Source organism: Phyllostomus discolor, chromosome 7 (genome assembly GCF_004126475.2).
Source record: "Phyllostomus discolor isolate MPI-MPIP mPhyDis1 chromosome 7, mPhyDis1.pri.v3, whole genome shotgun sequence".
Lineage (NCBI taxonomy): Eukaryota > Metazoa > Chordata > Mammalia > Chiroptera > Phyllostomidae > Phyllostomus > Phyllostomus discolor.
This window is the reverse complement of record NC_040909.2, coordinates 18829162-18856994: the sequence shown is the minus strand read 5'-3', so window position 1 is coordinate 18856994 and position 27833 is coordinate 18829162. Positions and strand designations below refer to the sequence as shown.

The window sequence follows — 27833 nt, the reverse complement described above, 5'->3', positions numbered from 1 at the left end:
TACAGATGAAATTACGGCACACGGGAGAGCATGTGGCATATTCTAGGAACAACGACATGGAACTAAATCCCACTAAAGGGTCTGGATTTGAATCTTTGCAGGAAGTGAAATGCCCTTATATGATTTTTAGAAAGGTCTGTCTAAAATAGTGGGGGAAATGGATTAGACAGGGCCAGATGGAGTCAGGGAAGCTGGATGGTTGTTGGACTTAAGCAGGGGATTGGTGGAAATTGCAATATAGTAAGAATGGAGATGGTGATCTAAGAACTGCTTTGACAGCTATTCAGAAGGTATAGCCTTGGCAATCACTGGAAATGCAGAGGAGGTGGTATAGTGTCAAAGAGGTTGTACAGAATGTGGTTTTGGTAACCGAATGAGTGGTGCCCAAGACAGGGAACCTAAGGATGAGGCTGTCTGGCGGAGTGGCAAGAGATGGAGTTTAGGGTCACACATGTGCAGACTTAACTGGAAGTTGGATTTGGGAGTCTTGCGCTTAGTGAAACATACTGGGCTTGGAGGTGGGCAGGCTCACCCACGTGGAACAGAAAAGCCAGTCAGCATCCTATCAGGGGAACACAGATACGCGACACCCTTAAGGGTTTATGACTGATTCTCCAGAGACGTGGGGGCAGACTGGAAGAGACACGCTCAGGTTCCATGTAACCAGAATAATTACTTCACCGAACAGACATCGTTGATGGCATTTTCCCACCATCCATCCTCCCATCACCAACCCATCTGCTATGAGAACGGTTCACAGAGACTCACCTACCCACAACAGCCGGCACTGTCAGCCCCTGACCCCTGTCGAGTGAAGCTGACTCCCAAGGCTTCGGGATGCTCCACAAGGACCTGCGGGCACCTCCCCGGAGACCCTGCTTCAAACCGCGCGCTGGCCCAGGGGAACGCCCGCTCCTGCCCCACTCACCGCGCTGGAGGGAGTGTCCCTCCTGCAGGCCAATTTCTAAAGCGTGCTTCTCATCGTCTTCTGCTGTCACCCGCTGCTCCGGATAGGAGGACCCGTCCTGCCCTACCCCCAGCCCACTCCTGGGCCCCTCAACTTCGGGGGCACCACTACCAGCTGCACCGTTGGTTTTTCAATCAAATCCTCCTGTAGGCCACCAACCGGCGCTGGCTGAGCCAATGCCAACACTCCTTCTTCCCCCGCCGGGGCGCCACAGCCAATCAGGAAGGGCCGTGCTGCCACGTGCCGAGCGACTTAGCTACAGGTGACGCTGCCTGTGTTGCCGTAGCAACCACAGACCGCTCTGGATCCAGCCCTACCACTGCAAGCTTAGAGTTTGAGCTGCTGCCACTTCACCTCGATCTAGAGCTATTTGCCTGTCTACAGGTTTCCTAAACGCTGTGGATTTTTTCTGGACTTGGTGTTCCCAGCCTTTAGCATTTACAGTAAAACGGGTGTGAAAGAGCAGTTTCATCTTAGGATGTTTCGTTTCAGGGTTGCTATGGACTAAAAATCAATTCTCGCCCTGGTGTGGCTCAGTGGGTTGGGCGTTGTCCTGCAACCCGAAAGGTGGCGGGTTCTTTCCAAGTCTAGGCAATAGGCACATCCGTGAGTTGGGGGCCAGGTCCCTGGTTGGGGGCGAGCGAGAGGCAACCAGACCCATCAGTGTTTCTCTCCCTCTTCTCCCCACCCGCTTTCTAAAATCATTTTTTAAAAACATCAGTTCTCTCCCAAAGCTAAGATTTAATTGGAAAAGAATCAATGCTACATGCTAAATGGATTCCATATAGCATGAAAACAGTGACCCAGCTTCTCTGCATGCTTCAATCATGAAAACGTTGTGGAAAAGTGACTTGAGACTCAAGGTATCTGGACTGTACAAGGATTTCTAGTTTTGTGGCTTTGGGCAAGTGTCCTCACCTGTGAAAGTCTGAAAATTCTTATTTTAATGGTTGTTCAAGTAGTTTTCTGCCTTTTACTCCCATCCCAGCCCTCCCCACCTCCCTCCAGTTCGTTCCCCCCGACCCCCGTTTTTGTCCATGTGTCCTTTATCCTTGTTCCTGCAAACCCTTCCCCTTTTCCCCTGAAATTCCCTCCCCTCTGGTCTTTTTGAAAAATTTTAATTGCATTAGATAAAGCTTTAAGAAGATACTTAACATCATGGAGCTTTGGGGGGGAAAAGAAAATACATTGTGGGTTCATTTTGTGCCAGGCAGTATTCCTCTTTCCCTGTGCTCACTTCGTTCACATCACCTGGTGGTCACTGTTTTTCATTCCAGTTTAGAGTTGTACATAAAGACACAAGAAATTTTCTAGGTTGCCCAACATGGCAAAGTGATGGCGGCAGGGTAGACCCTTGTTTGAATCTACTGGGCAATTGACCATGACAATGTCTCCCGACAACTTCATGTGTAGGGCCTAGTCAATCACCTCTTAATGTCATCGCTCAAAATGCCCACCAGTGTGTCAATTAGTGTGAGGATTGTACCTCCCAAAACTTGATTTAAAATGAATGCAGTGTACCCTTCTCTGATGTTTCTCTGCTTTGAGTAATAGAAAGTAGGTTCAGTGGGACAGCATTGTGGGTTTTGGTCATCAAAAATATACTTTAAAACTAACATAGTAAGGTCCCATTTTGGAAATATAGAAAGGTGAGACAAAAGCCAAAGTCAGGTAAATGCAGCAGAACGAATGACAATTAAAACTTGGGAATCATAAAACCAGTGGGATGAATGTTACCAATCGAAAAACAAAAAAGCTCACAGGCGCAGGCAGCCTGATGCTGAGTAGAAACAGTTTCTCTGCACACACTTAAAATACTAAACAATGAGACAAAAGGACTCCACTGTTCTCTTCATCAGAATCATGAATGTGCTTCCCACCTTTCTCCTCCTCAAAAATAAATTAAATTAAACAAATATTTTGGCCTTCCCTGAATATAACAGAGTTGCACAGGAGATTAAGAGGTGTGGCTTCTGGAGGAGCAGTCCACGACTGTCCCCACTGGGTGCGGGTTCACAGTGGGCTCTGTGACGTGGGGAAGTACACGACCTCAGAGGGGTCCTGCCTGTGGCCTATGCAGTAGGGCATAAACCCAACCTGTAAGGCCCACTGTCCCCTTATTATGTTTTCTAATACTCTTTATACTATTCTGAAATGAATTCACAGATAATGTGAATTGCATAATTCACTAGTAAAACAACATAACTGTAATATAAAGAACAAATAAAATAACTTGAATAGATATTAAAACAGATATTCAGGATCAAGTCAAGAAGAGGACAAAAATACTTCCCAAAATTTCTAAAATGCCCCTAAACCACTGGTCTAGGACAAAAAGGGGGTTATTTAAACATACTTTCAGCAAGGAATGAGAATGATCTTTTATAGACAGCAGAAGATTGAGTACAATTTGAGGAAAAAGCAGAGCTTAAATTGAACTTTGAATGAATAGCAGAGACACAGGAAAATTTTCCAAATAACAGGAATGTTTTCATTTAAAGCAGAGAGGTAGAAATGTAAAAATCAACCACAGAACTGATACTCAAAACTGAGATCAAACATGTCTTAATGCACAAGATCCAACAAAAATGAATAAGAAACTATTTCCTCTTTCCCCGGCTTAAAAAAATCTCAAAGTTCTGTAGATGGAAATATTAACAAAACGATTTTTTCATAAAATTAGTGTAACTAAAGTTTTCAAATGAAATTTCTAAAACCCCAAGTCCCTTTCCCCACCGGTAACCTGAAGGTTACCGGATTCGTGGTAGGGCATCAGCTTTCACTGCAGAAAACAGGGGTGGGGGTGGGGGGTGGGGGCGTTATGTACATGTCAAATGGAAAACAGAGACCTGTCACTTGCTATTCTTTAAAATATTTCATGATAAAACTAGCCATTAAAAAACAAATCGAAGAAAACAAGTCTTGAGATGTGAGAGTTTGCTATGAACATGGTTATCACACATCATGCAAAGTGATGTGTGCCCATTACGCATCACTCTGCAAATTCCACCTTACACAGTATGTGTCTTAAAACAGGGAAAGTAACAGTCCAGCCCATCTGAAGGGACTTTAATTTCAATATCTCATAATTATCGAAAAGTCGTTGTGAATACACGCTACTCTGTTTCTTCATCTCCTCTGTTCTTTTCTCTCTCCTGCTTATTGAAGGCTGTGAGTATCGGGAGGCAGGACATGGAAATCACTTCTATTCCTCCATCCCCCGCCCCTTCTCGTGAGAAAGATAAGCAGCTCTTCCAATGATCAAAGCACAAAGGAAAGGCTCCCCAACGACTAATTCAGTAGACTTTTATTGCTCTTTCAACTTCAGTAACATCTCCAAAAAATAGTTTTCTTCTAACAATTATAAAACAAATTTAAAAGGCAGGATCGTTCACATTATAGACGTGGTAGAGACTTGTACTTCATATAAATGAAAAATATCAGTTGTACATTTTAAATGTTTAATTTACTTTGGATTTTATTACAAAAGAAAATATCATTATAATTATAAAAGTCATAAAAATTAGAATTGTACTGTGAAATTATACCAAGCTATCAAATATTATATAAATGAACAATAAAATTCAATTTCTATTTATTTAAACATAGTAAACATTGGAAGATAACCCCCTATATAGAAAACAGAAACCTTTTATTATTAAAGCAACAAAAGAAAAGCCACAACACAAAAATCAATCAATGCACAGAAATCTGATTTAAAAACAACTGGGGTTTAACAATTACTCTAAGTCAACTGTAGAAGTCACTATGTGCTGATTAAATTAAACGTTTAAAATGATCTTTAGATGATTCCAAGTATATGTTTTCCTATTACTGATACATTACCTTTTGAAAAGTTAAAAAAAACTTTAAACTGCCAAATTTTTAATTCTGAACTATTTTAAATTTTGAATGTCCTTAAAGTGTTTAAATTTACTTTCTAAAAAATAAATAATTGTCTGACTAAACCAAAAGACATTTCACATATTTGTACTGCACACAATAACAATGGTGTGATCTACATAAATAACTTTAACACATTAAATTAAACATGTTTGAATTACAATGTTCTAAGCAATGGCTTGTACATCTGAAATCTGAGCACTTGAAACAGGATTCACAGGTAAAGCTCTTGAGCACATTTACAGAACCGATGTACATGACATAATCCTTAAAAATACAGTAAGCTCTGGTATCATACCTCAGTTTCAGAAACCATTTTTTTTTTTACAGAATTTTGAGCCTGTCCTTGTAAAAGGAAAAAGTTAGAAAGCTATTATATACATACATAAATTTTAAGTATGTGAAAGAAAAAGAAATGTTTTTGGATGAAAAAACAAAAGTTAAGTGGTAAAGAAATCTCTATAATACATGCATTAGGACATAAACAAAGCTGTCCCACATGTGTTACAGGAGACTTGGCAAATGTGAACATTGATACGCCACAGCTCTTTTACACAACTTAGGAGATTTATGATTTGATAAATCATTTACGCACACACCCATTAGAACGGCTGTGCGCTTCACTTCGGCATATCTAATATTATTAGAGAATGTACACAATCATCCTTTTATCATAAGGAAGTGAGTTCATTGTTTTCTCAAAAGCTGCTATTTTAGAGTGAAATAGCATTCCAAAGAAAAGTAAATTTCAGATGGTCTACATCAGTATTCATTGTAGTCTCTGTAAACAGACATCTATAAATAAATAAAATAGGGTGGAGAGAAGAATATCCTGAGATGGCTCTGGGGCCAGGGTATTCAGTAGCACTAAGCTCCATCCTGGAAACCAAGGCATCTAAGAAAGTGCAGGGCTGTTTATATGAATTTATTTTGTAAATGGAATATGTACAGGTTTAATTATTTTGCACCTTGAGGTAAATCAGTACACAGCAATTACTACTGCTTATTTCCACCCACGAGTATTTAAGGCAACATTTAAGAATCAATATATGTAGTAAATTACATTTTTCACTGTCTTGCAATCAATGCTATCCATGATTGTTATTTTTCAAAAACAGTGGAACAACAGCATAACCATATAAAACAAGCAGTTAATTACTTAAACATGAGTTACCTTCGCTCTTCAATGGAGTAGTCATATCAAATCATTTTGTTAAGTCAAGTAGTCAAAAGGAAACAGAAACCATTAAACAAATTAGAAATATACTACAAACATTTTGAGTGCAAAGTATTTTGCAAGTTGTGGTTTTTCTGGCACTGGACAATCACTATACATAATTAAATAAAATCACAGAAACACTATGATCCCAGGTAGTTTTCGGTTTAAATTTTAAAATCACTTTCTATAAAATAAGCAAATTTGTTAATAACCCTGTGATGTCCAGACACAAGGAAATTATGTGAGGAAATCCTCCTGTTCAGGTACATCAGGGGAGTTTACAAAATATAGCAGCAAATACTGGGGTCTTTGGAAATGATTATGCTGCTATGAATAAAAAGGAATCGCTTCAATGGAAGCTCAAAAACAATATAACAAGCACCGTGGGTAATAAATACTCTATTATCAATTGTCAATAGAGTCTCTTTTTTAGGCAGTACCAAATGATACCAGCTACCTTTTCTCCCTAAAAGTGGCCACATTTGCAACCTCCCATCTGAGATATAAGTTAAATCCGTTACTTAAATTAGAATCTGATAATATGGTCTCAGCTGGGGAAATTACATTAATTCTTAAGTATTTTAGAATGAATTAAAAACATTCAGAATTGCTACAATATCAGCGTTTGGCATTTCTCACGCTCCTCTACAAGATCATTCTTCATACTTCTATACTTAAATTACAGATGATTAAAGGGAGCCCTATAATTTCATTAATATCTTCATCCTAATACTCATGTCACTATTTTCAATATCCTGGTGGCTTCTCAATTCTCAGGTCTTTGTCGGTAAACTAGCCTCTTGCCAACTTAGTTTCACAACCCCATTCATCCAGTCCTACAGGCTTAACAGGAACATCTATTTATTTAACGTGGAGCTAAGAGTATATAAAAGATAACTAAAAAGATCTGCTGGCTAGAAGTTAAGACTGCTCAGAAAAGCAAAAACTAAGTAACAAATACACACAACAGAGAGCCATCAATCTGAGCTATACATAAAATGTCTCAATTCCTTTTAAAATACAAATATGGCAGTGCTTTATATAAAGATGGAAAATCTGTCAACTGTTTCAGATAATCAACTGTAAATGCAAATGAGCACCAACTATTTACATTAACAACTTACTCTATATCTGTTACCTTTTCAAATGTTCATATAACACTTAAAGCATCATATCAATTAAAATAAATAAAATATTTTAAAATCAAATCACAGATAACAATCTATTAAATATTATCTATATAACAGAAAGAACATAAACAGAAAGTGAAAGGTAATTCCTACTAGAATAAAGTAATACTGATCATACACCCATTTAAGAGAATTCTGACTCCTGATTAATCGTACTATTTATAATAGAAAAATAATCAAAACCTTAAACCTGATACAAACTAAACTATATTTTAAGTAAAAGACAGCAAAGGCAGAGAACAGAGTTAGCATTTTGGGCTCTAATGAAGTGTAGAATTCAGAAAAAAATTTCTGCAAAGGCAACAAAATTTACTGTAATGGCACTGTACAGCTCCTAAAATTATGACTGGTGTGGGGGGTTACATTATACATCATCTGCAGTTTTACTTGTCCATCTGAATGGAAACTAAAATGTGGAGGTTTTAAGATTTAAAATAAATTTCTAAAGCAAATAAGTCAAAACAATAGTTCCTAACTAAAAAGTTTCTGTTGTTGAAGCTCTATAACGAAAAAGTTCCTATAGTTTGTGAAACATGATGGACAGCTACATAAATGAAACGCGCGCGCACACACACACACACACACACACACACAGAAGCCACATGTTACTATCTGTTCCACAGCATTGGCATCAAGACTCCCTGTTCTTCCCAAAAAGCTCTAACAGAAGTAAAATAATATGTGAAAAACTTTAGTAACTCAAGTTAAAATCATATATGGACAAAGTATCTATCACTTAAGGTTGTTATGAATTGTCACTGGTAAACAAATAGATTTAAACTACACTGAATACATTTCCCCACATCTTCCTATTGCAGAAAAGGAAAAATTTGTCAACAGAATAAATATTTGAAAAATAAGAACCATGTACCTCACTCCTAAAAGACCATTCTATTTTATACACATTCTCCATGATGCTCCTAACACACTTCAGACACTACTTTAAAAACCCTGTGGTCACGCATAAATAGCATGACATACAATATTGTTATATATAGTGACATGAAATACACACATTATATATATGTATCTGTGTGGTATGTATATATATATATATAATTCCTCTTGGTTCAATTCTATAGCGAAGTTTCAGCATCCATATATTTCTTCGTTTCTTCATCTTCAATATTTATTTTCACACTCACAGGTTTTTCAGGGCTATTAAAAACAAAGAATGGGAATAAGTGATTTTTGAAATGAACATATTACATTCTAAACATGGCCAAAAATAAGTATTCGTAATAAGCCCTTCAGGTGACTATTAATAATAGTATAAATGTACTGCTATTATCATTTCACTGCTTTCTTTTCCTATCAGTAAACTTAATTGGAAAGGCAAATACTAAAATTCTTAGTTTTAAAGATTTTTCTCACTGAGGTTCATGTTTTTCTTACAACCGAGAAATTTTCTCCAACTGGTTAGTATATGATTATGTTTGATTTATGAGTTTTACTTAATATATGAATAGTTATAGCCCTGGACTCTCATTTTACTGACAAATCCATTAAAAATTAATCTTTACTAATATAGGTAAGCATCAAATTTCTTAAAAACATAACAAATTATAAACTTTCCCCAAATTTGGTTCACAAATGTAAGAACACAGATTCTCTATTTTTGAAAGTTAGTATCAAATGCAGTCACCTCATGCCTATGGACCTAACTGACTGACTGAATGTAGCACATGAATATCTGAGCTCTGAAGGTTTTTCTGAAGTACACAAGCACACTGGGCTCTGCTGCCTTCTGCAAACAAAACTGAAGACATTTTTCTGTTAAACAACATAACCCGAACATTCCCCTTCTTCCCATGTGATTTTGAATGGATAGACAACCAAAATGAGACACAGAAGTATAAGAATACTATAATATTATTGTAAAATGTATATCATAGCTATCCCGACAGTCTGGACCAGGAGTGCTAATGAAGGACAAAATTAAGAGTAAGAGTACTTGGTGAAATTCTGGCTGCATGAAATAACCCAAAATGACAAAGACATAACCTTAAAAACTTTTAGATCTAAGACAGAAGTGAATAAAGGAAACAGGTTAGAAATTAGAACTCAAGAAATGATAATATTAAAAAAATGATAGAGATTAAGTAGGAGCGAGTTTCGAAAAGGAGGTAGGGAAAGAATGAAGAAAAACCTAATCAATTATCATGGAAAGGCGGTGGCCAGAAAGACAGTAAGTCAACAGAAACAGCTATGTGACTGCTTGCCTGGAAAAGTTTGCATCTGATGCCCAAGCAGAGTATACTGACCCTCAACATAGTTTCAGGCACAAAGTATACACGAAATAAATATTTGTTAAAAAGAAATGACTGAGTACCCAACAAGATTCTACCTCATTTCCCCAGAGACCTGAGGGATGAAAGTGCTAATAATTAGCACACTGGAATCCCTGGGGTTCAGGCCTTGACATAAAAAAAGGGTCACAAAACAAGAAACAGGAGAAAGGGGTTATGAAAGAGGTGACATATGGGACCATCATGAAACCGAATGACCTTTATATCCACGGATTAAATTTCTTCCAAATATCTTCAATAAAAATACCTCAACTAAAGAAATTGCAAGCTAAAACAAAACAAAACAAAACAACCATGTTTTTCTTGGACCCCCAGAGGGCAGGACTGAGGTAGGGAGTGCAGTTACAGAATTTACTTAATCCCTAGTAATTATCTTTCTTTATATGGTTCCTGATCTTTCTTTCTATTCCGGACTTCCATAGGTATATATTCATCTTTATTGAAAAATAGCTCACCTTTTTTGAAATAGAAAACAACATATTTTAAAATATAAAACCATCAGTATCTATCTGATTCCAGTATCCAGAAAAACAATAGATAAGCAAATGAAAGAAAAAGGGAAGAAAAAGGAGGAAAAGTTGGTTTTAAAGCAAGGAGAATATAAATTATGTAAAGTAGGTTACATGTACTGGTTTTATCGAACAGCTATCCAGAAGCACATTGAAAATTGGCTACCTCGTGTTAGGTCTGGTTACTCGGGCATTCTCAGTGTTCATGGAAAGTGCCTTCCACTGGGCAGTTTTGGCCATTTCATCTGATATGTTAACCACTGAGGGATCAACACTGAAGAACAAACACACTTTTTGGTTAGTGTTCAGTACTTGCAAAAGCATTAATCACGTCATTCTTATTACCTATGTAATACTTGCTTTCATCAACTTAAAAGTGAGAAAACTCTTTGCTATGCACATAAACCAAGGACTAGCAAGATACCAGAATACTGGAGTTCTGTTACAAGGTCTTGTGAGGAAATGCATCTCTCTTTATAACCAAAACTAGGAGTAAGATTAATTAAATTGGCAATGATACCCAAAGATGATCACCTTGGCTCTAAGTATACTATTGAAATAACATATAAGAATATATTAACGTGCTTCTGAAAATAATGCTGCTAAGTCAATTAGAAAACTTTTATAATTGGCACGAACTTTGATCTCATTAAATAACTATCCAAAGTAGACAAGAAAAATTAAGATTTTGGTTTAAAAAAAATACTTGCTTTTTAAAGCTCTTAAAAACATTAAAAGGAATTATATATGAAAGGTGACCCTTTAAAATTGAAAACAGAGTTCTAAAATATTTCAATAGTTAACACAAAAACAGGCTTATAAATACTGATTTTTGCTGGCATTCACATTTTTGGTATCAAAGTTTTAAATCAAATTAATCAAAAGAATGAAATACTGTCTCTTTTCACTATAAGGAACAAATGTCTCTGTGTCTCTATGAAATACTGGAAACATTACTTCAAGACCCCAAACCCAACAATGATGATATACAGAAACTACTATGGACTCAAGGCTGTCAGTCATGAGCAATACGAAAGCACTATGAAGTTACTGGAAACATTTTCAAGCTCTCTTTCTTCGCCAAAGAAAAACATTTCATGCAAAAAAAAAAAACAACAACTACAAATGTCAGGTTAGATGTTAACAATGTGATCGCAGCTAGGTTATGAATGACCAGTCATTTAGAAGGGGCTAGCTTCGTTGCATTCTTTAAATCCAAGTATCATTTAAAATTCAAGACTAAAAAAGTGTGACACGATTATTGTAGAGTCTCTAGGAATGGCTGTTTCATTGGTCAGTTTGTAAAAGTGCACAAAATCTGAATGCCCAAATTCATAGCAGCATAACCATACAACTTGACACTGCCTAATCTGAGTAAACGTTTCTTTGCTTGCTTGCCAACTTCAAATGACTGAAGAGAAAAAATTCTGAATCACTTTTCAGCTTGTACATGTCCTCCTTTAGCCCTGGCTGGTGTAGCTCAGTGGATTGAGCTCGGGCTATGAACCAAAGGGTTGCCAGTTCGACTCCCAGTCAGGGCACATGCCTGGGTTGCGGGCCAGGTCCCTGGTTAGTGGTGCATGAGGGGCAGCTGATTGATGTTTCTCCCCCTCTCTTTCTCCCTCCCTTCTTCTCTCTCTAAAAATAAATAAATAAACCTTAAAAAGAAAAAAAAAATTAAATGTCCTCCTTTAAGTAAGAACTTTCCCACTACTAGACAATAAGATTTTCCTGAATAAAGTATTCATTTTGTTCTCCCCCAAAACTAGATGGGAAAAAGTTATTCTTGCATTAAAGAAATTATTTTCACATTTTATTGGGCCTTAAAGTTTCTAAATGCTGTCATATATTATCTCATTGATTCTCATGGCAAGTAATCCAAAGCTAGTTAATATTTAAAATTCTGGCAGATAAACAGGCCAGCCAATTCCTGGAATTCTTGATGTTCAAATTTTAAGCTAAGCAGCATTAATCATGGTTCATGTCATCACTTAAAAAATAAAAGCAAATACGCAACCATTCTCTTTGTTAAGTATCTGTGTTAAGTACAAACTCCACCAGATTCAGCATGTCCAATCACACTGAGAAAGTGCTCGTGCAGGACCAATGGAAATTAAGTGGTAAATAACCCCCACAAAGTTGTCAGTGTCACTAATAACCATGACAGTTCCCTAATTCTTTTTAGAAGTACAATACAACCAACAAAGTCAATATATTAATTCATTTAACAAACCTTCACAGAATCTCACAAACACTGCTGCTGGATCATTAAGATGTATATGTGGCATTTAAAGTGCATTAAGATTTGAGGGAACATGTTGAAAGGTGGCATGGAGCAATACCAACTTTAAAAATCAATAGTAAAATTCACAAAGAAAAATTACTTAATAAACTCATTCATCAAAACTCATCAACATGTACAAATACAAATGTGACCTCTGTAAAAACGATCAAGATTTGTTAAAAGTAAAGAAAGGCTGAAGCAAATTAATTAGATACCAACAAACACTTTTCATTAACTGGTCAGGGAAGAAACCTATATACTGATTTCTCTGTTATAAATAGCTAATCAGAAATGGAAGTGTGCATAAATACTGTAGGGTTTTAATCTATTAAAACTGCAAAAAAAAATTCACATTTCCCAACCTCTACCTTTAGTACTTAAATTTAAAAATAAACCACCAAAAGCAATACAGGACAAGCGCTAAAAGAAACAATTATTTTTCCATAATGTGAGCCTTCACTGACAGTGGTCAGATCACACCTTCGGAAACTAGGAGCGTTCCCGAGCCTCTGAACAGAGTTGCACATTGGAAGGTTGTTAGAAAATGGATTGCAGGTGTTTGCCGCTCAGCCCAGCTGCGCTGCTGAGAGGATGGGAATATTCAGAGACTTGTGCATTGACCTTAAACTTCACTGAAACGGAAAGAGTGATGAAAAACAAGTAAATATTGTCTGCTTGGCTCTGAAACTTAAGACTCTGGTTCAAGTGCAGCTTCTTCTTCACCCCTGCCTAAAACCTGCGAGCGGAAGGTGCAGACGTGCTTGATGCCCTCCTTTGGCTGCTATGCCAGACACAGGTTTTGTTGCCCTTTAAGCATCACATAGCTTATTCATGCAGCTGACGTGTATGTAAAACACATCTTACAGGATAAAGTTGTAACTCACCTATATTTTAGGGCCTTAACCGGAATTTGCAAGAGACTCCCCCCTTCAAATGGAAGGTGCACAGTTTCTTCATCAGCTCGAAGCATCCGTTCGGCTTCCTTTGGAGGACACACACACACACACAGATCACTTTCCCCAGAACATTTCAAATCAACTTCCATGTTACAAGTTAACAGATGAAGACTAAAGTTTTATTTTTTCAAAAGATGTTTACTTAAAAGTCATTTTGTCATTATGTATGACAGATTATTAACATGCTGTTAAAATTAGAGTGTATCCTAAAATATAATTCTGTATATAAGGTTAAGTTAGATTTAGAGTATGATGTAGAATTTACTCTGTATTACTTATATTTTCTTATTGCTAAATTGTCCTGAGCAGAAATTAAATATATACATGAGTTTTTATAAATATATACATGTAGTTTTTTAAAAAAATATTTTTGTTTCAAAAGTATGGATGAAGCAAGCTGGTAAAATGGGTAAAAACCATGTCTGAGACAAGGGCCCTATTAACTTCTCTCTGCCTCAGTGTCCTTCCTTGTAAACTACACTTTATAACAGTCAGGTTCTCAGGAGGTATTAAAGGAGTTAATTCCCATAAAGTGACTGTAATAGTGCCTGCTTCTTGATATAAAATACTAACCAAGTGATTGGTGTAAATTTAAGATTCTTGTGTTGTTACCTCTTTCTCTTTTTTCTTTTTGTCATCTTCTTTCTTTTTCTTACTTTCTGGCATGAGATCATCAAGCCAACTAAGTTCTCTCTTTGTGAAACACAGATCCATCAGCTTCCGTATAAAGACTAATGCAAGAACCTTAAAAAGTGAGAGACAGAGAATATTAAGTAACATCTAAAAACATATAAATTGTTATCACCTATAGATGGAAAAGTATCTATTAACCATAAATAAGTACTCTATATATTTTATTTTAATATGATTTCATGCACCATCTTGTTTCAAAGAACTGAGTCACCTCAGAAATGAACAGAACTTTCTGCTCAAAGAAAACAAGGTATTTTTAACCTTTTCTTACATAAATCACTTGTACTCTGCATAAACTTTTAAAGCAGTTTAAGCCTGGTGTCTTCACAGTAAGAAAAGGTTAACTTTTATTATGACTTTGCATTATGTACATTATATAAATACAGATAATAACAAAAAACCTTTAGAGCAATGCATTAGAGTCCATTTTCCAGCATTAGAGTCCAATCATATTTGTGGAAAAAGTATGTTTTTACTTAAATCTGCTTTTCTTTTACTGTTAGTAAGGTTAAAGATGTTCTCAAATGTTCACCGGCAATCTGGATGTCCTTTTGTTCCATTTCCTTCCTATCCTTTGCCTGTTTTGCAATGGGTTTTTATAACTTGTCCATGAATTCATAAGAGTTCTGTGTAGTTTGGATAGAAACACAGTATCTGCCTTGTATGTTACAAATATTTTCTCCTAGTTTCACAATCTGATTTTACCATGGACATATAAACGTTTAATTATTATGTGGTCAAATATATCTCTTTCTTTTACAGTTGGGTTTCCCTATCTTCTTTGAAGAGTTACCCTCAGAACTTCCAGTCAAGATGGAGGCGTAGAAAAACACAGCTCACCTCCTCGCACAACCACACCAAAAATTACAACTAAACTACAAAACAACTACCACTCAAAACTGTCAGAAAATCGAGCCGTATGAAAGTCAGACAACCACAGAAGAAGTCACATTCACTCAAATGCGTAAGAGGGGCGGAGATGCGGAATGAACGGTCCCACACCAAGGTGTGGTGGATAAAAATCAGGAGTGGCTGATCCATAGCACCCCAGATCCCCCAGCCCAGGGGTTCCAACGCCAGGATGGTAAATCCCCATAATGTCTGAATATAAAAACCAGTGGGGATTCAAGTCGCAGAAGAAACTGGGGGATTCTCAGGTGTCTCCTCTTAAAAGGTCTGCAATGGACTCGGGATTTAAAATTCACTCCCCCTGGGCTCCAGCACCAAGGCAGCAGCTTGGAGGATACCAGTGGCATGTGTGGAGAAATGAAGTGTCTAGCTTCAGGGAGAGTGCCGGGGGACAGCTCCCTCCTGGACAAAACTCCAGAGGCCAGGCAGTGGCCATTGTTCCGTTCCTGAGCCCTCCCCCACACACAGTCACAAAGTGGAGACACCAGATCTGAGACTCCATCAACCTGATTCACATGGTCTTCCCCACCCTGATGACTACCTAAGGCTCTGCTCTATCCAACTCACCAGTGCACTTTTCTATGTAGGTCACGCTACTGAGATGGGAAGTCAAAGCCGCTCTACTTAATACATAGAAACCAACACAAGGAGGCTGTCCAAATGAGGAGACAAGGAAACATGGCCCAAATGAAAGAACAGGACAAAACTCCAAAAAAGGAACTAAACAAAATGGAGATAAGCAGTTTATCAGATGCAGAGTTCAAAACACTGGTTATTAGGATGTTCAGGGAATTTATTGGGTACTTCAACAGCATACAAAAGACCTAGGCAGAAATGAAGGTTACACTAAGTGAGATAAAGAAAAATTTGCAGGGAAGCAACAGTGGAGTGGAAGAAGAAGAGAATCAAATCAATGTTTTGGAACACCAAAATGAAAAAAATTCCATCAAAACAGCAATAAGAAAAAAGAATTTTAAAAAATGAGGACAGGGTAAGCAGCCTCTGGGACAACTTCAAATGTACCAACATTTGAATTATTTGGAAGGAAGAGAAAGAGCAATAAATTGAAAACTTATTTGAAAAACTAATGAAAGAAAACTTCCCAAATTTGGTGGAAGAAATAAACATACAACAAGTACAGGAAGCACAGAGAATCCCAAACAAGATAGATGCAAAGAGGCCCGCACCAAGACTTACCATAATTAAAATGCCAAAGGTTAAAGATAAAGAGAGAATCTCAAAAGCAGCAAGAGAAAAAGCAGAGTTACCTACAAAGGAGTTCCCATAAGACAGTCAGCTGATTTCTCAAAAGAAACTTGTAGCCTAGATGGGCCTAGCAAGAAGTGTTCAAATAGTAAAAGGCAAGAACCTACTCTATCCAGCAAAGCTATCACTTAGAATGGAAGGGCAGATAAAGTGCTTCCCAGGGAAGGTGAAGCTGAAGCAGTTCATTATCACCAAGCCATTATTATATGAAATGTTAAAGGGACTTAAAAAGATGAAGATCAAAATTATGAATGTTAAAATGGCAATAAATTCACAACTGTCAACAATTAAATCTAATAAACAAACTGAGCAGACAAGCAGAACAGAAACAGAATCACAGGTATGGAGATCATCTGGACTGTTACCAGCTGGGAGGGGGACAGAGAATGGGGGAAGAGATGCAGGGATTAACAAGTACAGAATAGTCAGGGGGGTGTTAGGAACAGTATAGGAAATGGAGTAGCCAAAGAACTTATATGCACGACCCTGGGCATGAACTAAGCGGGGAGGAGGCAACTGCCAGGGGGAATGGAGGGTCCTGGATGGAGAAGGGCAAAGGGGGAAATGTTGAGACAATTGTCATAGCATAATCAATTAAAATATATTTTTAAAAAGCTACCCTCAATTATTTGATTATAATGGATAGTCTTCAAAATGTTCTACTACAATTTAACAGTTAAATCCTGAATTCATTTATGATTTCTTTCTGAATATAGTATCATATAGGGAAAGCAACTTTATTTGGCTCCCAGTATATAGTCAAATTTTTGCACATAAATGGATCGCCACCTTTACTGAAATTATCTGTTTATGGATTGGTATTCAAGTGACAAATTCTCATATATTCTGATAAACTTCTGAACTCATTAAATCTTAAGTTCAGATGTCTATCAGTCTATTTCTATGTCAATTCCGTATTGTGATTTAACAGCAATTTTAAAATATTTAGTTATAAAAATAGTATGGTACCAACATAGAAATAGTCAAGTCCCTCACTCACCCCCAGAGTAAGCCAGGAATTCTTAATTATAATTATTTTGTTTTGTTATTCTCTGGTATTTATAACTATTTTTAAATTAACATACAATTTATATACAGTAAAATAGAAGAATACCATGTGTACAGTGTGATGCTTTTGACAAACGTGTATACTCTTATAACCCACACCCAAACAAGATACAGCACATTTCTACCATCCACGTTGTGTTTCTGGCATTTATTTTTCTCTAGAAGCTTTAAAATGATGTAGTTCACACTGACACCAAACCCACCCCCCAACACACACAAAACACACATGCAGAAAAACTCAAGTAGATTTCATATTTGGAAGTGACACTTTTATAATACTAAGTCTGCAAAACAAAAAAACATGGTATATCTTTGTATTAGTTCAGATCTTAATTTTATGTCCTTCAATATTGTAATGGACTGAATTGTGTCCCCCAGAAAAGATACAGTTAAGCCCTAGCCCCAGTTAGTTACTCAGAATATTCCTTTATTTGGAGGTAGTGTTCCTCTGGTGTAAAGGATGTCTGGTGTCCTCATAAAATGGTCATGGGAAGACACAGGGGCACACAGGGAGAGCACCACGCAATGACGAATGCAGACAGAAGTATGCGGTTGCTGGCTAAGGAATACCCAAGTCTGTCAACAAACCCCCACAAGCCAGGGCCAGACAAAGAAGGAGGCCCCTCATGCATTTCAGAAGGAGCATGTCCACACCTCGATTCCTGACTTCTCACCTCCAGAGCTGGGAGACATGAGTTTCTGTTGCTTTAAGCCAATGAGTTTGTGGCACTTAGTTACAGCAGGTCCAAGAAACTAATATAAATTATTATAATGTGTTTTTGTATACACAGGTCTTTCCTTTTAATTTGGTCTTAAATATTTTATACTCTTTGTCACTAGTGTGAATACAATTTTTTTCCATTTCCATCTTTAGCATTATTATTAAGATATAGCTTATATACTAATTATGTGTTCTAATATCTAGCCATCCTAACAAAATTCTTAATAATTCGATTAGGGCTTTTGGTCTTTTTTGTTTGAGTCATTTGGACTGATAGATACATAATCACATTATTGACAAATAGTATTACCTCCTTTTATAACAAATATATTATCTTATGTCACAGAAACATCAATATACAAAAACAACAGTAATAGTGGGTCACCCTGTATTAAAACATATTTACAATATCTACATGGTATTTTTTCTTCTTCTTAAAAAAACCACAAAGATATGGACAACAGTATGGTGACTACCAGAGAGAAAGGGGGCTTGGGGGTGGAAGAGGAAAATGGGGGGACAGATGTTGGTGAAAAGAGACCTGACTTTGGGTGGTGAGCACGTGATGCGGTATGCAGACAGCGTGTTATAGAGTTATACACTTGAAACCTGTATGTTTGTATTAACCGATGCCACCAATAAATTCAATTAAAACCTCATTTATTGAATTTTATTTGCAATGAAGGAACTTTATTTTTAAAAACCTTTTTATCTCTAATTATGTTGATAATTCTTGATGCTAAAGTACCGTTGTCTATTTAATCATGATACATTACTTATAGAAACACTATATTCATTTGTATGTTTATATTTTAAGATTTTCTACACTTATACTAGTGAGAAGGCACCATAGTGCTTTTATACAATGTTATTAGGTTTTACTATTAAAATGTTGCTAGTGTTTCACTAGAAAACAATGCAGAAGCTCCCAACTTTTCCTTTGGTCTAGAATAATTCAAAATGTATTGGGATGAACTGCCCTTTAAATTGAGTAGTTAGCCCATCTGGGCCAGGTTCTCCAAGGGCTGATCTTTAACCTTTTTTCAAGTATCTTTTACGAAACTGAGTTACACATATCCAGATGTTTTATACTTCTTTTTGGATCAATTCTGGAAATGTATGGATAGTACAGAAATAATCCATTTCCTCTGGATCGGGGATAGGCAGACCACAGCCCTGGGTTAAAACTGGCCCACTACCTGTCTGACCTGTGTGCCGACAACAGTTTTTACAGGTGAACACTTGGAACTGATTCAATGATGAGGAGCACTACCTCTGAACCCCAATTAAGTGAAATACTATCCCAAAGGGGGGAGGAGCACTGTACAATTATTTTTTAATTTCATCAGTAAGAATTGGTGGAAATTTCTTGCTATATAAATGCCTGTATAATATTTTTATGGCCTACAAACACTAAAATACTATCAGACCTTTTACAGAAAAGTTTGTCGATCTCCACTTCAGATGATCAAATTTATTGCTACAGATTCATGTAATATTTCTTAAAATCCCTCCAATCCATTTACAGCTGTGGTTATGCATATCTTTCCTCTTTCTTATTCTTGTATATTGTGCCCTCTCATTTTCTTCTTTACTTTGGCTTGGGAGGAGTTTACCCATTACTGATCTTTACAAATAAAAAACTAGGTTTCATTTTTAAATAATCCTGCACAATAAAAGCAATGAAGGGAATATGTTTTCTTTTGAGTATGTCTTTAGCTGCATCCCACAGAATTGTTTACAAGTTCTCCATTTCAGCACCTCACAATGGTCTTATACTCAGTCTTCCACTCAGACATTATTTCAACATTTAATTTTTAAGTACTTAAAATTATTTTAGTGGCTTTTCATTAATTCATAATTAATTTGTGACAAGGAAATAGTACCTGTATAATCTTCATAGCTTTTTAATTCTAAGATTTTTTATGGCCATGTACATAACCAACCTTAGGTGGTATTTACAAAATGATGAATATTTTCTATTTGCACAATACAATATTCTGCAATAATTTAATGAATAATGTTAATTACTCTAATAATACATTTATAGTCTTTGGTACTTTTTAACTTCTAGATCTGTTAATTTCTGAAAAGGATGCATTGAAATATCCTATTAAAGAACCAAGTTGTTCTGGTTACTTTGCTTTTTACACTTGGCTATTGTATTTATTCCATAAATATCCAAACCTTAAAGTTGTTTAAAAGTACAAAATGGTATTCTATAGCTCAAAGACTAAAAAGCTAAAATGTAGAAAATAAGCAGCAAATTTATTTATGAAGACAATTAGTTTAATAGCTAGAAAAGGCTAATTCATATTTCAAAACACCAGAGGTGCTTAAAATGGGCTATTCCTTTTCTCAAAGTCAATTATTAATATTAATAATTACTATTAAAACACAAAAATGTTATTAATTAGTGTCAAGGTCTGAAAGAAAAAAAAACTTACCATCATGGGAAAAACTACTGCAGCAGCTGAAGCCTTTATTACCCACAGAAGAACCAGACAAGTGAGCTGGATGACGGTGAAAATATGGACCTTCCAGAGAGGCACGTAACGGAGGTATATGAGATCCGGCTGGTGCTTAGCAGGCATCCCAAATAACTTTATACGGTCAAAAAACTGTGTGCAGAATGAAAAACAAAACGAGAAAACATTTTCAACAAAAATATCATTTCTGCTACCTAGGAAAAGAAATTACATTCAAAACTTAGAATTTTGGGATTGAATCTTTAACTTCTTTGACTTGTTCTGACAGTATAAGAGAATGTTTCAGTATAGAACATCTGGACCCAAGGTGGAAAAAAAAAATCAAGGCAACCACGTGAACTAATGCAATTAATTTAATCAGAAATGCCTTAATTTAGGGGATTAAAATATTTAGGTAAATTTGACTTCTATACTCAAATGCATGAGCCATTTAATCTGTCAGCTCGCTTTTGTACAAAGAGTAACAATCCTACAAGCTTCTTTCCGGCCAGCATTACCAATTCCATGAGAATAACCTCATGTAACAATTTACTAATTTTCACCCACTGAAAAGGAAACTGTGAGCAAATTCCTTGGTCTTTTGGAACTTTAATTTTCTCATTTATAAATTGGGAATGAGATCGGCCCCACCTACCTCATAAAATTATTGTAAAAGAAGTGAATTAATGAGATCATTTCTTGACCAGTGGTGTCGAGAAAATCAAGGTGCTGCCTCTGAGAAATCTTATCAGCCAAGAGCTGGCAGCTTTAGACAACATGCTTTTCACTATGGGAGGCAGTCACATGGCACTAACCATGCTTTATAAACTAAATATATTACAGTAAGATTGGATTGATACAAATCATAATAAATTTCATCAGGTTGTTTTCCAGGAAGTCCTTGAAATAAGACAAAACTGAGTGGTGAAATCACTGGGTTCCGGCCTTGGCTCCATCGCTTACTTGGTCTTAAGAACTCAGTGAGTCTCTCAATTTCTGCCTCCTGATTTACAAAATTAGTATTTCTTCCTTTCCTGCCTGCCTCCCAGTGTTGTTTGAGGATCACAGAAAAAAATTTCTGTTACTAGCTTTGTAAACTGGATTGTACCATACAAATGCCAGGTACTACCGTTTTTATGGAAAACTAGTATCTACCTTTTCATTTTAAGCACTGAAGTTGGTATCTGGCATGTCAGAGACAGAATTTTTATCTCATTCCAGTCCTTTGGATCTTCCCTCATACTACACCAGTTTTTAATGACAAAGGGCCTTTCAATGTCTTTAATTAAAAATAAGTGGGACCTTATCAGTTCATGGTCTCATTTTCAGGGAAAAAATGTGCAGCCAATAGTCACTCAGAAAATGGGGATTTGAAGTCATCAGTTAACCTGCCCTCAAAATATTAGAGTTGAGAATAAATCACTACCATCATAAAAATAATCTTTGCACATTAAAAAATTAAGTTTTTCTAGAAAACCATTAAATAGCTAAGACTTACCTGGATTCCTTTTAATGAAGAAACTCCCATATAAAGGAAAACACCATAGAGAACAGGCATTGGAATAAACTGTAAGTAAAATGACCACAGTCAGAACCCATGCTACTGAGACAACTTCAGAGTAATAAATACACAAAAACACGGTCCGTGAATACCTCGAGACAGAATTAAATGACCTTTCAGTAATGAGATCTAACTTTTCTATGAATAAGAGAAATGCTAGTCAGTAATAACCTCCTTGAAAAGTGTTTACCTTCTAAATACAGGTTCCTTCCTACAAGGGAGGCAGGAGACACACATTCAGTGGTCAAATGATTGAGCACAACAATCAGAGTGTTTGTTTTAAAGACCCAATTAGTCTCTTATTCAGCCTTAACTTCTCTGTGCGTTAGTCTCCTATATCAGAACACAATGAAAATTAAAGGACTCAAATAGATAAAATACCGTATCTATCACCCAAACAGCATTAGCCATTATTACTTACTATCACTACCCTACTGTGACTTTTACACAGTATCATTTACTGAACATAATAATTGAATCCCACTCCCAAAAGAAAGTTCTTACAACTTTGCCAATCAGGAGAACCCCAAACCGCCTACCTAGTCCACGCCCAGGCATCCTACAAGAAAGCCATCAACAGACACCATCCATTTACTCAAAAACCACAATCAGCACTCCCCCCCGCCCACAAGGGAGAGCTACAGAGGAATCTCTACCAAACAATCTACTATGTCCTTCCTAAAAGAGTAACCAAGGAAGAGAAAATAATGTTAAAAACCTAATCAATATAACTAGGAAATTTCAAGAAAATATTTTTAGCCAAAAAGCAACTTTAGAATGCTAAGAAAAGTGAATAAACACAGAATGAAAAAAGCCCTTGAAAATGAAAGATACTGATATACACACTGTATACATATACACATGTGGGAGATAGTCACCATATTAGAAATTAAGCCCTGGCTGGCGTAGCTCAGCAGATTGAGCATGGGCTGCAAACCAAAGCATCGCAGGTTCGATTCCCAGTCAGGGCACATGCCTGGGTTGCAGGCCACAGCCCCCAGCAACCACACATTGATGTTTCTCTCTCTTTCTCCCTCCCTTCCCTCTCTAAAAATAAATAAATAAAATCTTTTAAAAAATTGTCTTAAAAAAGAAATTAAAAGAAAATTTTAAATAGTTATTTTTAATTCATTTTAAAATACTAAGCCCAATACAAACTAACATTTTTATGGAAAAGTATACTTTCCAAAAAAAAAATGAATGACATTAAAAAAATGAGAAAGGTAGCATTGTTTGTTTTTCTGTAAATCTCTTTAGCAGGTGGCTTAACAGAGACAACCAAACTCTCCTCTCTGTATGTACATTCAGTCTGCTACAATGCGTTTTCCTGGCTGAAGTACATGAAGAAAATCCAACCTCATTCAGTTATACGACTGGAAAAAGGAGGATACAGCAGGCCCCCAACAGGGTGTCAGGAACTCCCAGAGGTCCTTGGACTAGACTTTGGAAATTACTGTTTTTGGTAAAGATTTCCAGTCTACAGATAATACAGTGAAAAATAAAATTATAAATGTATATGTAATTGTGGTAACCACCAAAATAACCTAAAAGACAAAAAAAGTAAAAACTGTTTACCTCCGAATAGTTGCTTTCAGAAAGTGAATAATAACAGGGAGAGACTAGCCTTTCATTTCAGAGCTTTCTTGACGGTCTCCCTGATTTTTCCTACCTATATGCAGTTACTATTAAAACCAGTTTAAAACTTTAAAATGTTAAAGGACAACCGTTGTCCACAGGGGACAGCATCCTCCTAAGAGTACGTATTTTTCCTCCCATCCCAAGCACATCTCACAACACACTCGCCGCGTAGCAATAATTGCCCATTTACCTCCGTTTCACCAACAAGACCACTAAGTTCTTAAAAGGAGACAGTAATGCATCCTATTTATTATTGTTTCCCTAGAGCCCGACAGAACAGTAAGTACTCAACAAATACTTGGTGAATTAATTAGCTGCTAAAAGTCTACGGAAAGAGGCCAGAAATTCTAATATTTAACTATGATTTGTTTAGTTACTTCATAATATACATACACACACACATACAGATACTCCAAGCTTGTATCCTAAGTTTCTAAATGGTATACAACTCTTTACTTAGTAATGTTGTTACCAACAAAAATAATAAAGCACCAAGGGAAAAATGCAGTTGAGCTCCTCCAGGATGAACAGAAAGTTTCAGATTAGATACTTTCAGCTATGTTTGCTACAGTTATTGTTACTTTTCTTAATCACGAAATTCAGTAGGATGTGTACAGCAAAAAGCAGATGAGACTAACAGATGTTAAATATAAAGTGTAATTTCTTACATGTTTCATTTATAATATTAGTTGTTTCTGTTTTTCTACTGAGTGCTACTACTTTTGCTTCATTTAGTTTATTAGGAAGAATGCATTAATTTAATTAATAGCAATATCATTTTTACATTTTAGTCAAATAACTCAGTTTCATCTATTTTTTAATACTTTTTGTAATTATCCTTACAAAATCCTCTGAATATATATATATATACATACATAAATACACACACACACATATATATTCTTAGATCATTAACTAAGGCATGGATTAATTCCTTCCAAAACTCTATAGTCTTTAATACTACCCTCTAAAAAAATTTTTTTAATGGATACATCTAAAGTTGTATTTAAATGCCTACTATACTAAACACCATACCAAAATATTATTTTCTAAGTCTAGGCAATAAAACTAATTTCAGGTATCCTAACATTTTATTTCCATTCAACCAAGTATAAATTTGATTGCAATAATGGGATTTTACCTTTAGCACTGAAGTCATAAACACAGACAGGCCCATTAGAACAAAAATTATTAGCCCTGTGACCCGCTGTTCACGAATTCCCAAAAACTTGGGCTGTTCCCCTGGAGCAGAGCACTCAGACTCGAGTTTTAAGCTGTTGACGTGACTTATGGACAACACCGTCGCAGCCACAAACCACGGAAGTCCCATGACGGAGCAGACTCCCAGCATAACACCAACCACGAAGAGGTCCAGGTGGTAGCCGGCTCCTTTCTGGAAAACGAAACGGATGTGAATATTCAGGAGTCTCAATTGTCCTTTTAGGCTAAACTTCTACACTGCTTATAAAGAAAGAAGAAATTCATTTTCACCTTACATCTTTTAATGTTTCACAGTCATTATGAAAACGCTCCAAAAACTTGAAGAAATTAGAATACTTGAGACGGAATTTCAAAGTTACCTTCAATTTGTGCTCCTTTCTGTTGATGATGACAGCTGTAATCTGCTGATCCATGAAGATGAGAATGGTGCAAAGCAGGGCTGGGATGGCAGCTATTAATAAGGTCCACCAAGGATTTTCTCCCAGTGGGCTTATGATCCAGCCCCTATTTGGATCAGTAGGCTGTTTTTAAAAACAAAAAAAAAATTTAAAGAAAAAAAGTTTCTTTCACCCACTGCACAAAATTCCCTCAGCACAGGCTGCGTCTACTCCAAGACATGTCAAGGCATCAGAAAGACCCATTACATCTTGGTATGTGTGGTGAACTATTTGCAAAGACAGCCACGAAGATTTTCCCCAAATCTAGATGCAGGTGCCCTGTCCATGGGATTTAGCTACTCTTTCCACCTTGAGGTGGAGTTTATTTCTCCTCTTGAGTTTGGATGACCTTATGGTTCACTTTAACCAACAGAACAAGGCCAACATGGCATCGTGTGGTTTGAGTCTTGATCTGAAAGGACCTCTTGCAGCTTCTTTCCTAACCTCGGAACCCCGAGATTAAGTTGTCGAGTGCGCCTGGATAAGCTTTCTTGAGGATGAGTCACGATGCAGTGAGGGAGAGACAGGAGGCGACCGCCCCAGCTGGTTTAGTCATCTGAAGTCACAGGCCTGGGAACGAGGTCACACTGCCCCCCATCAAGGCAACAGATGGCTGTGGCCATACGCGATAGCACAAACAGGAGACCAGAGCCCTATGCACCTAAGCACAGTCCCAATACCACAGGGTTATGAACAAATAAAGGATTGTTGCTTAAAGGCATTATGTTGTGGGAGGTTTATATGCTACGCAGGAATAGATAAGTGAGCAGAGCGTCATTTAGACATGTTCCAATCTACTTCATATAATGTAAATTCAATCCCCCTACTAGGGCAACTCCTAACCTAAACTGCTTCGGAGATCCCGCAGGCCAGGATCTCGGCACGGTCAGTACTGGGGGTTGGGCCTCAGCACACTGTTTTTCCAAAGCATCCACTGACAAAAATCTGGCACTTTACCAGAGGCTAATGCACTTCAATTTGTTTTACAACAAAAATTTTTAAAAGACTGTAAGAGAGTTTAATATTCTTGGAGGATTTTGGACATATCGAAATCTAAACGTGTTTTCATTCCCTAGACTTCATATTAAGCCCGTTTTTCTTCATGAAAACATTTGTCAACACAAAAGGGAAATTCATTATCTAATAATTCAGGTAGTCCAATTTTCCCATGTTGATATACATTAAACTCCTTTCATGTTCAGTACTACACATACATAAAAATCTTTTACCTGTACAATGCATACATTCTTAAGTGTTCCTTAATTTGTTTCCCTAGGTGTATTTTATGTCCCTGGAAATCAATCTGCTCTGAAAGCTAGATCAATAAATGAGTAACAAGGACATATTTAAAAACCAGACTTAGAAAATGGGGCCATGAGTACAGGAAATTAAATCAATATTTTGAACCAATTTTATTTTACAGTTTCATTTACTTGTGAAATTAGGTAAAAACAGAATGACTTTCTTATTAGTCATCTTTTCATGGCCTAAAATCTTTAGTAACTCAAAATCTATGTTTTTAACAAAGGTCTCTAAATGTTTCTTTATTACACATTCTTAGCAGCAAAAAGTTAAAAATTTTTACACATAAAGGTGGGCACATATACTCCATGCCTCTATACTCATTTACCTGTTATGTTACTTAATGGTTACCATACAGGAAAGATTATAAGGTTTAATTTTTCTTATTTTTAGATAAAAATATAAATAGACATTTTAAATAATTTTGGTGTATCATTTTCCACCCATGTACTCTACTTTAGAGACCCACTGGTTTTAAAAATAATGTCACTTATTTTTATCCCAGTTAAAGGTTAAACAGGCTAAAATTATCTGAATTACTTTCCTTAATAATCTGATCACCTTTAAATCACCTGCTTCTAAAAGAAGTCATCTGATCTGCTAAATGTAAATATTAGCAGTGACACAAACACCTGACTCTAAGAAGAAATTCCAGAAATCATTCAAAAGCTAACCACGTCTATCATAGAAGGAAAGATAATGACTGGATACTACATTATGCATATGGTATTTTATACACAAAAGAACTCTAATTTGCTAATGAAAACAAAGGGTTCATGGATGATTAGGTAAAGTATCCTTTTTCCTGTGGAAAAACATTTGAATCTCTCCTAGTTCTGCTGGAATATGTTACATGGAGCTTTCCAATTACTGTCAGATACACTGACCTTCCAGAAATTTAACTAGGATGCCCTTGCTACTCGTAAATTCAAGTCTGATGTTACTTCTTTATAAAGGATGAAGAATGTTCCTTTTGCCTGGAAAGTACATCATGAACTCCAGCAATGAGAGCAGGGTCCAACTTTTTAAACTTTTCCCAATTCATCATGGACATTTTCATTCATTCTCCAAGGTGGACTAGCTTCAATACCCTCTTGCTAATTCCCTAAATATGTTGACTGGTAGCTTTGCATCTTGCCTTTTTTTTTTTTAAATACATGTGGGAAATCATTTTCCTTTCAAAGCCATCTGCTTTTCAGAGAGACTGCATAT

General features: G+C 36.5%; 2 protein-coding genes across 17 annotated transcripts in view; both read right to left on the bottom strand.

Annotated features, from left to right (window-relative positions):
* NEK10 (NIMA related kinase 10) overlaps window positions 1–1204 on the bottom strand; it is a 182724-nt gene extending 181520 nt beyond the window's left edge. For 2 of the 4 annotated variants that reach the window (XM_036030574.1, XM_036030575.1), the window contains exon 1: window positions 929–1148. The gene's annotated coding sequence lies outside the window, so the exon portion shown is untranslated. Of the gene's footprint in view, window positions 1–928 lie in introns of all 4 variants that reach the window. The other 2 variants (XM_028518291.2, XM_028518292.2) reach the window with 2 other exon arrangements.
* Window positions 1205–4259: 3055 nt separating this feature from the next.
* Window positions 4260–27833, bottom strand: part of SLC4A7 (solute carrier family 4 member 7) — a 99691-nt gene continuing 76117 nt past the window's right edge. For all 13 annotated transcript variants that reach the window (XM_028517798.2, XM_028517799.2, XM_036030576.1 and 10 more), the window contains 8 exons: window positions 25242–25403; window positions 24803–25054; window positions 21961–22029; window positions 20442–20615; window positions 13950–14081; window positions 13266–13363; window positions 10264–10371; window positions 4260–8437 (listed from right to left, as the gene is read on the bottom strand). In XM_028517798.2, coding sequence (XP_028373599.1) covers window positions 8356–8437; window positions 10264–10371; window positions 13266–13363; window positions 13950–14081; window positions 20442–20615; window positions 21961–22029; window positions 24803–25054; window positions 25242–25403 — 1077 coding nt within the window. In that variant the 3' untranslated portion in view covers window positions 4260–8355. The remainder of the gene's footprint in view (window positions 8438–10263; window positions 10372–13265; window positions 13364–13949; window positions 14082–20441; window positions 20616–21960; window positions 22030–24802; window positions 25055–25241; window positions 25404–27833) is intronic.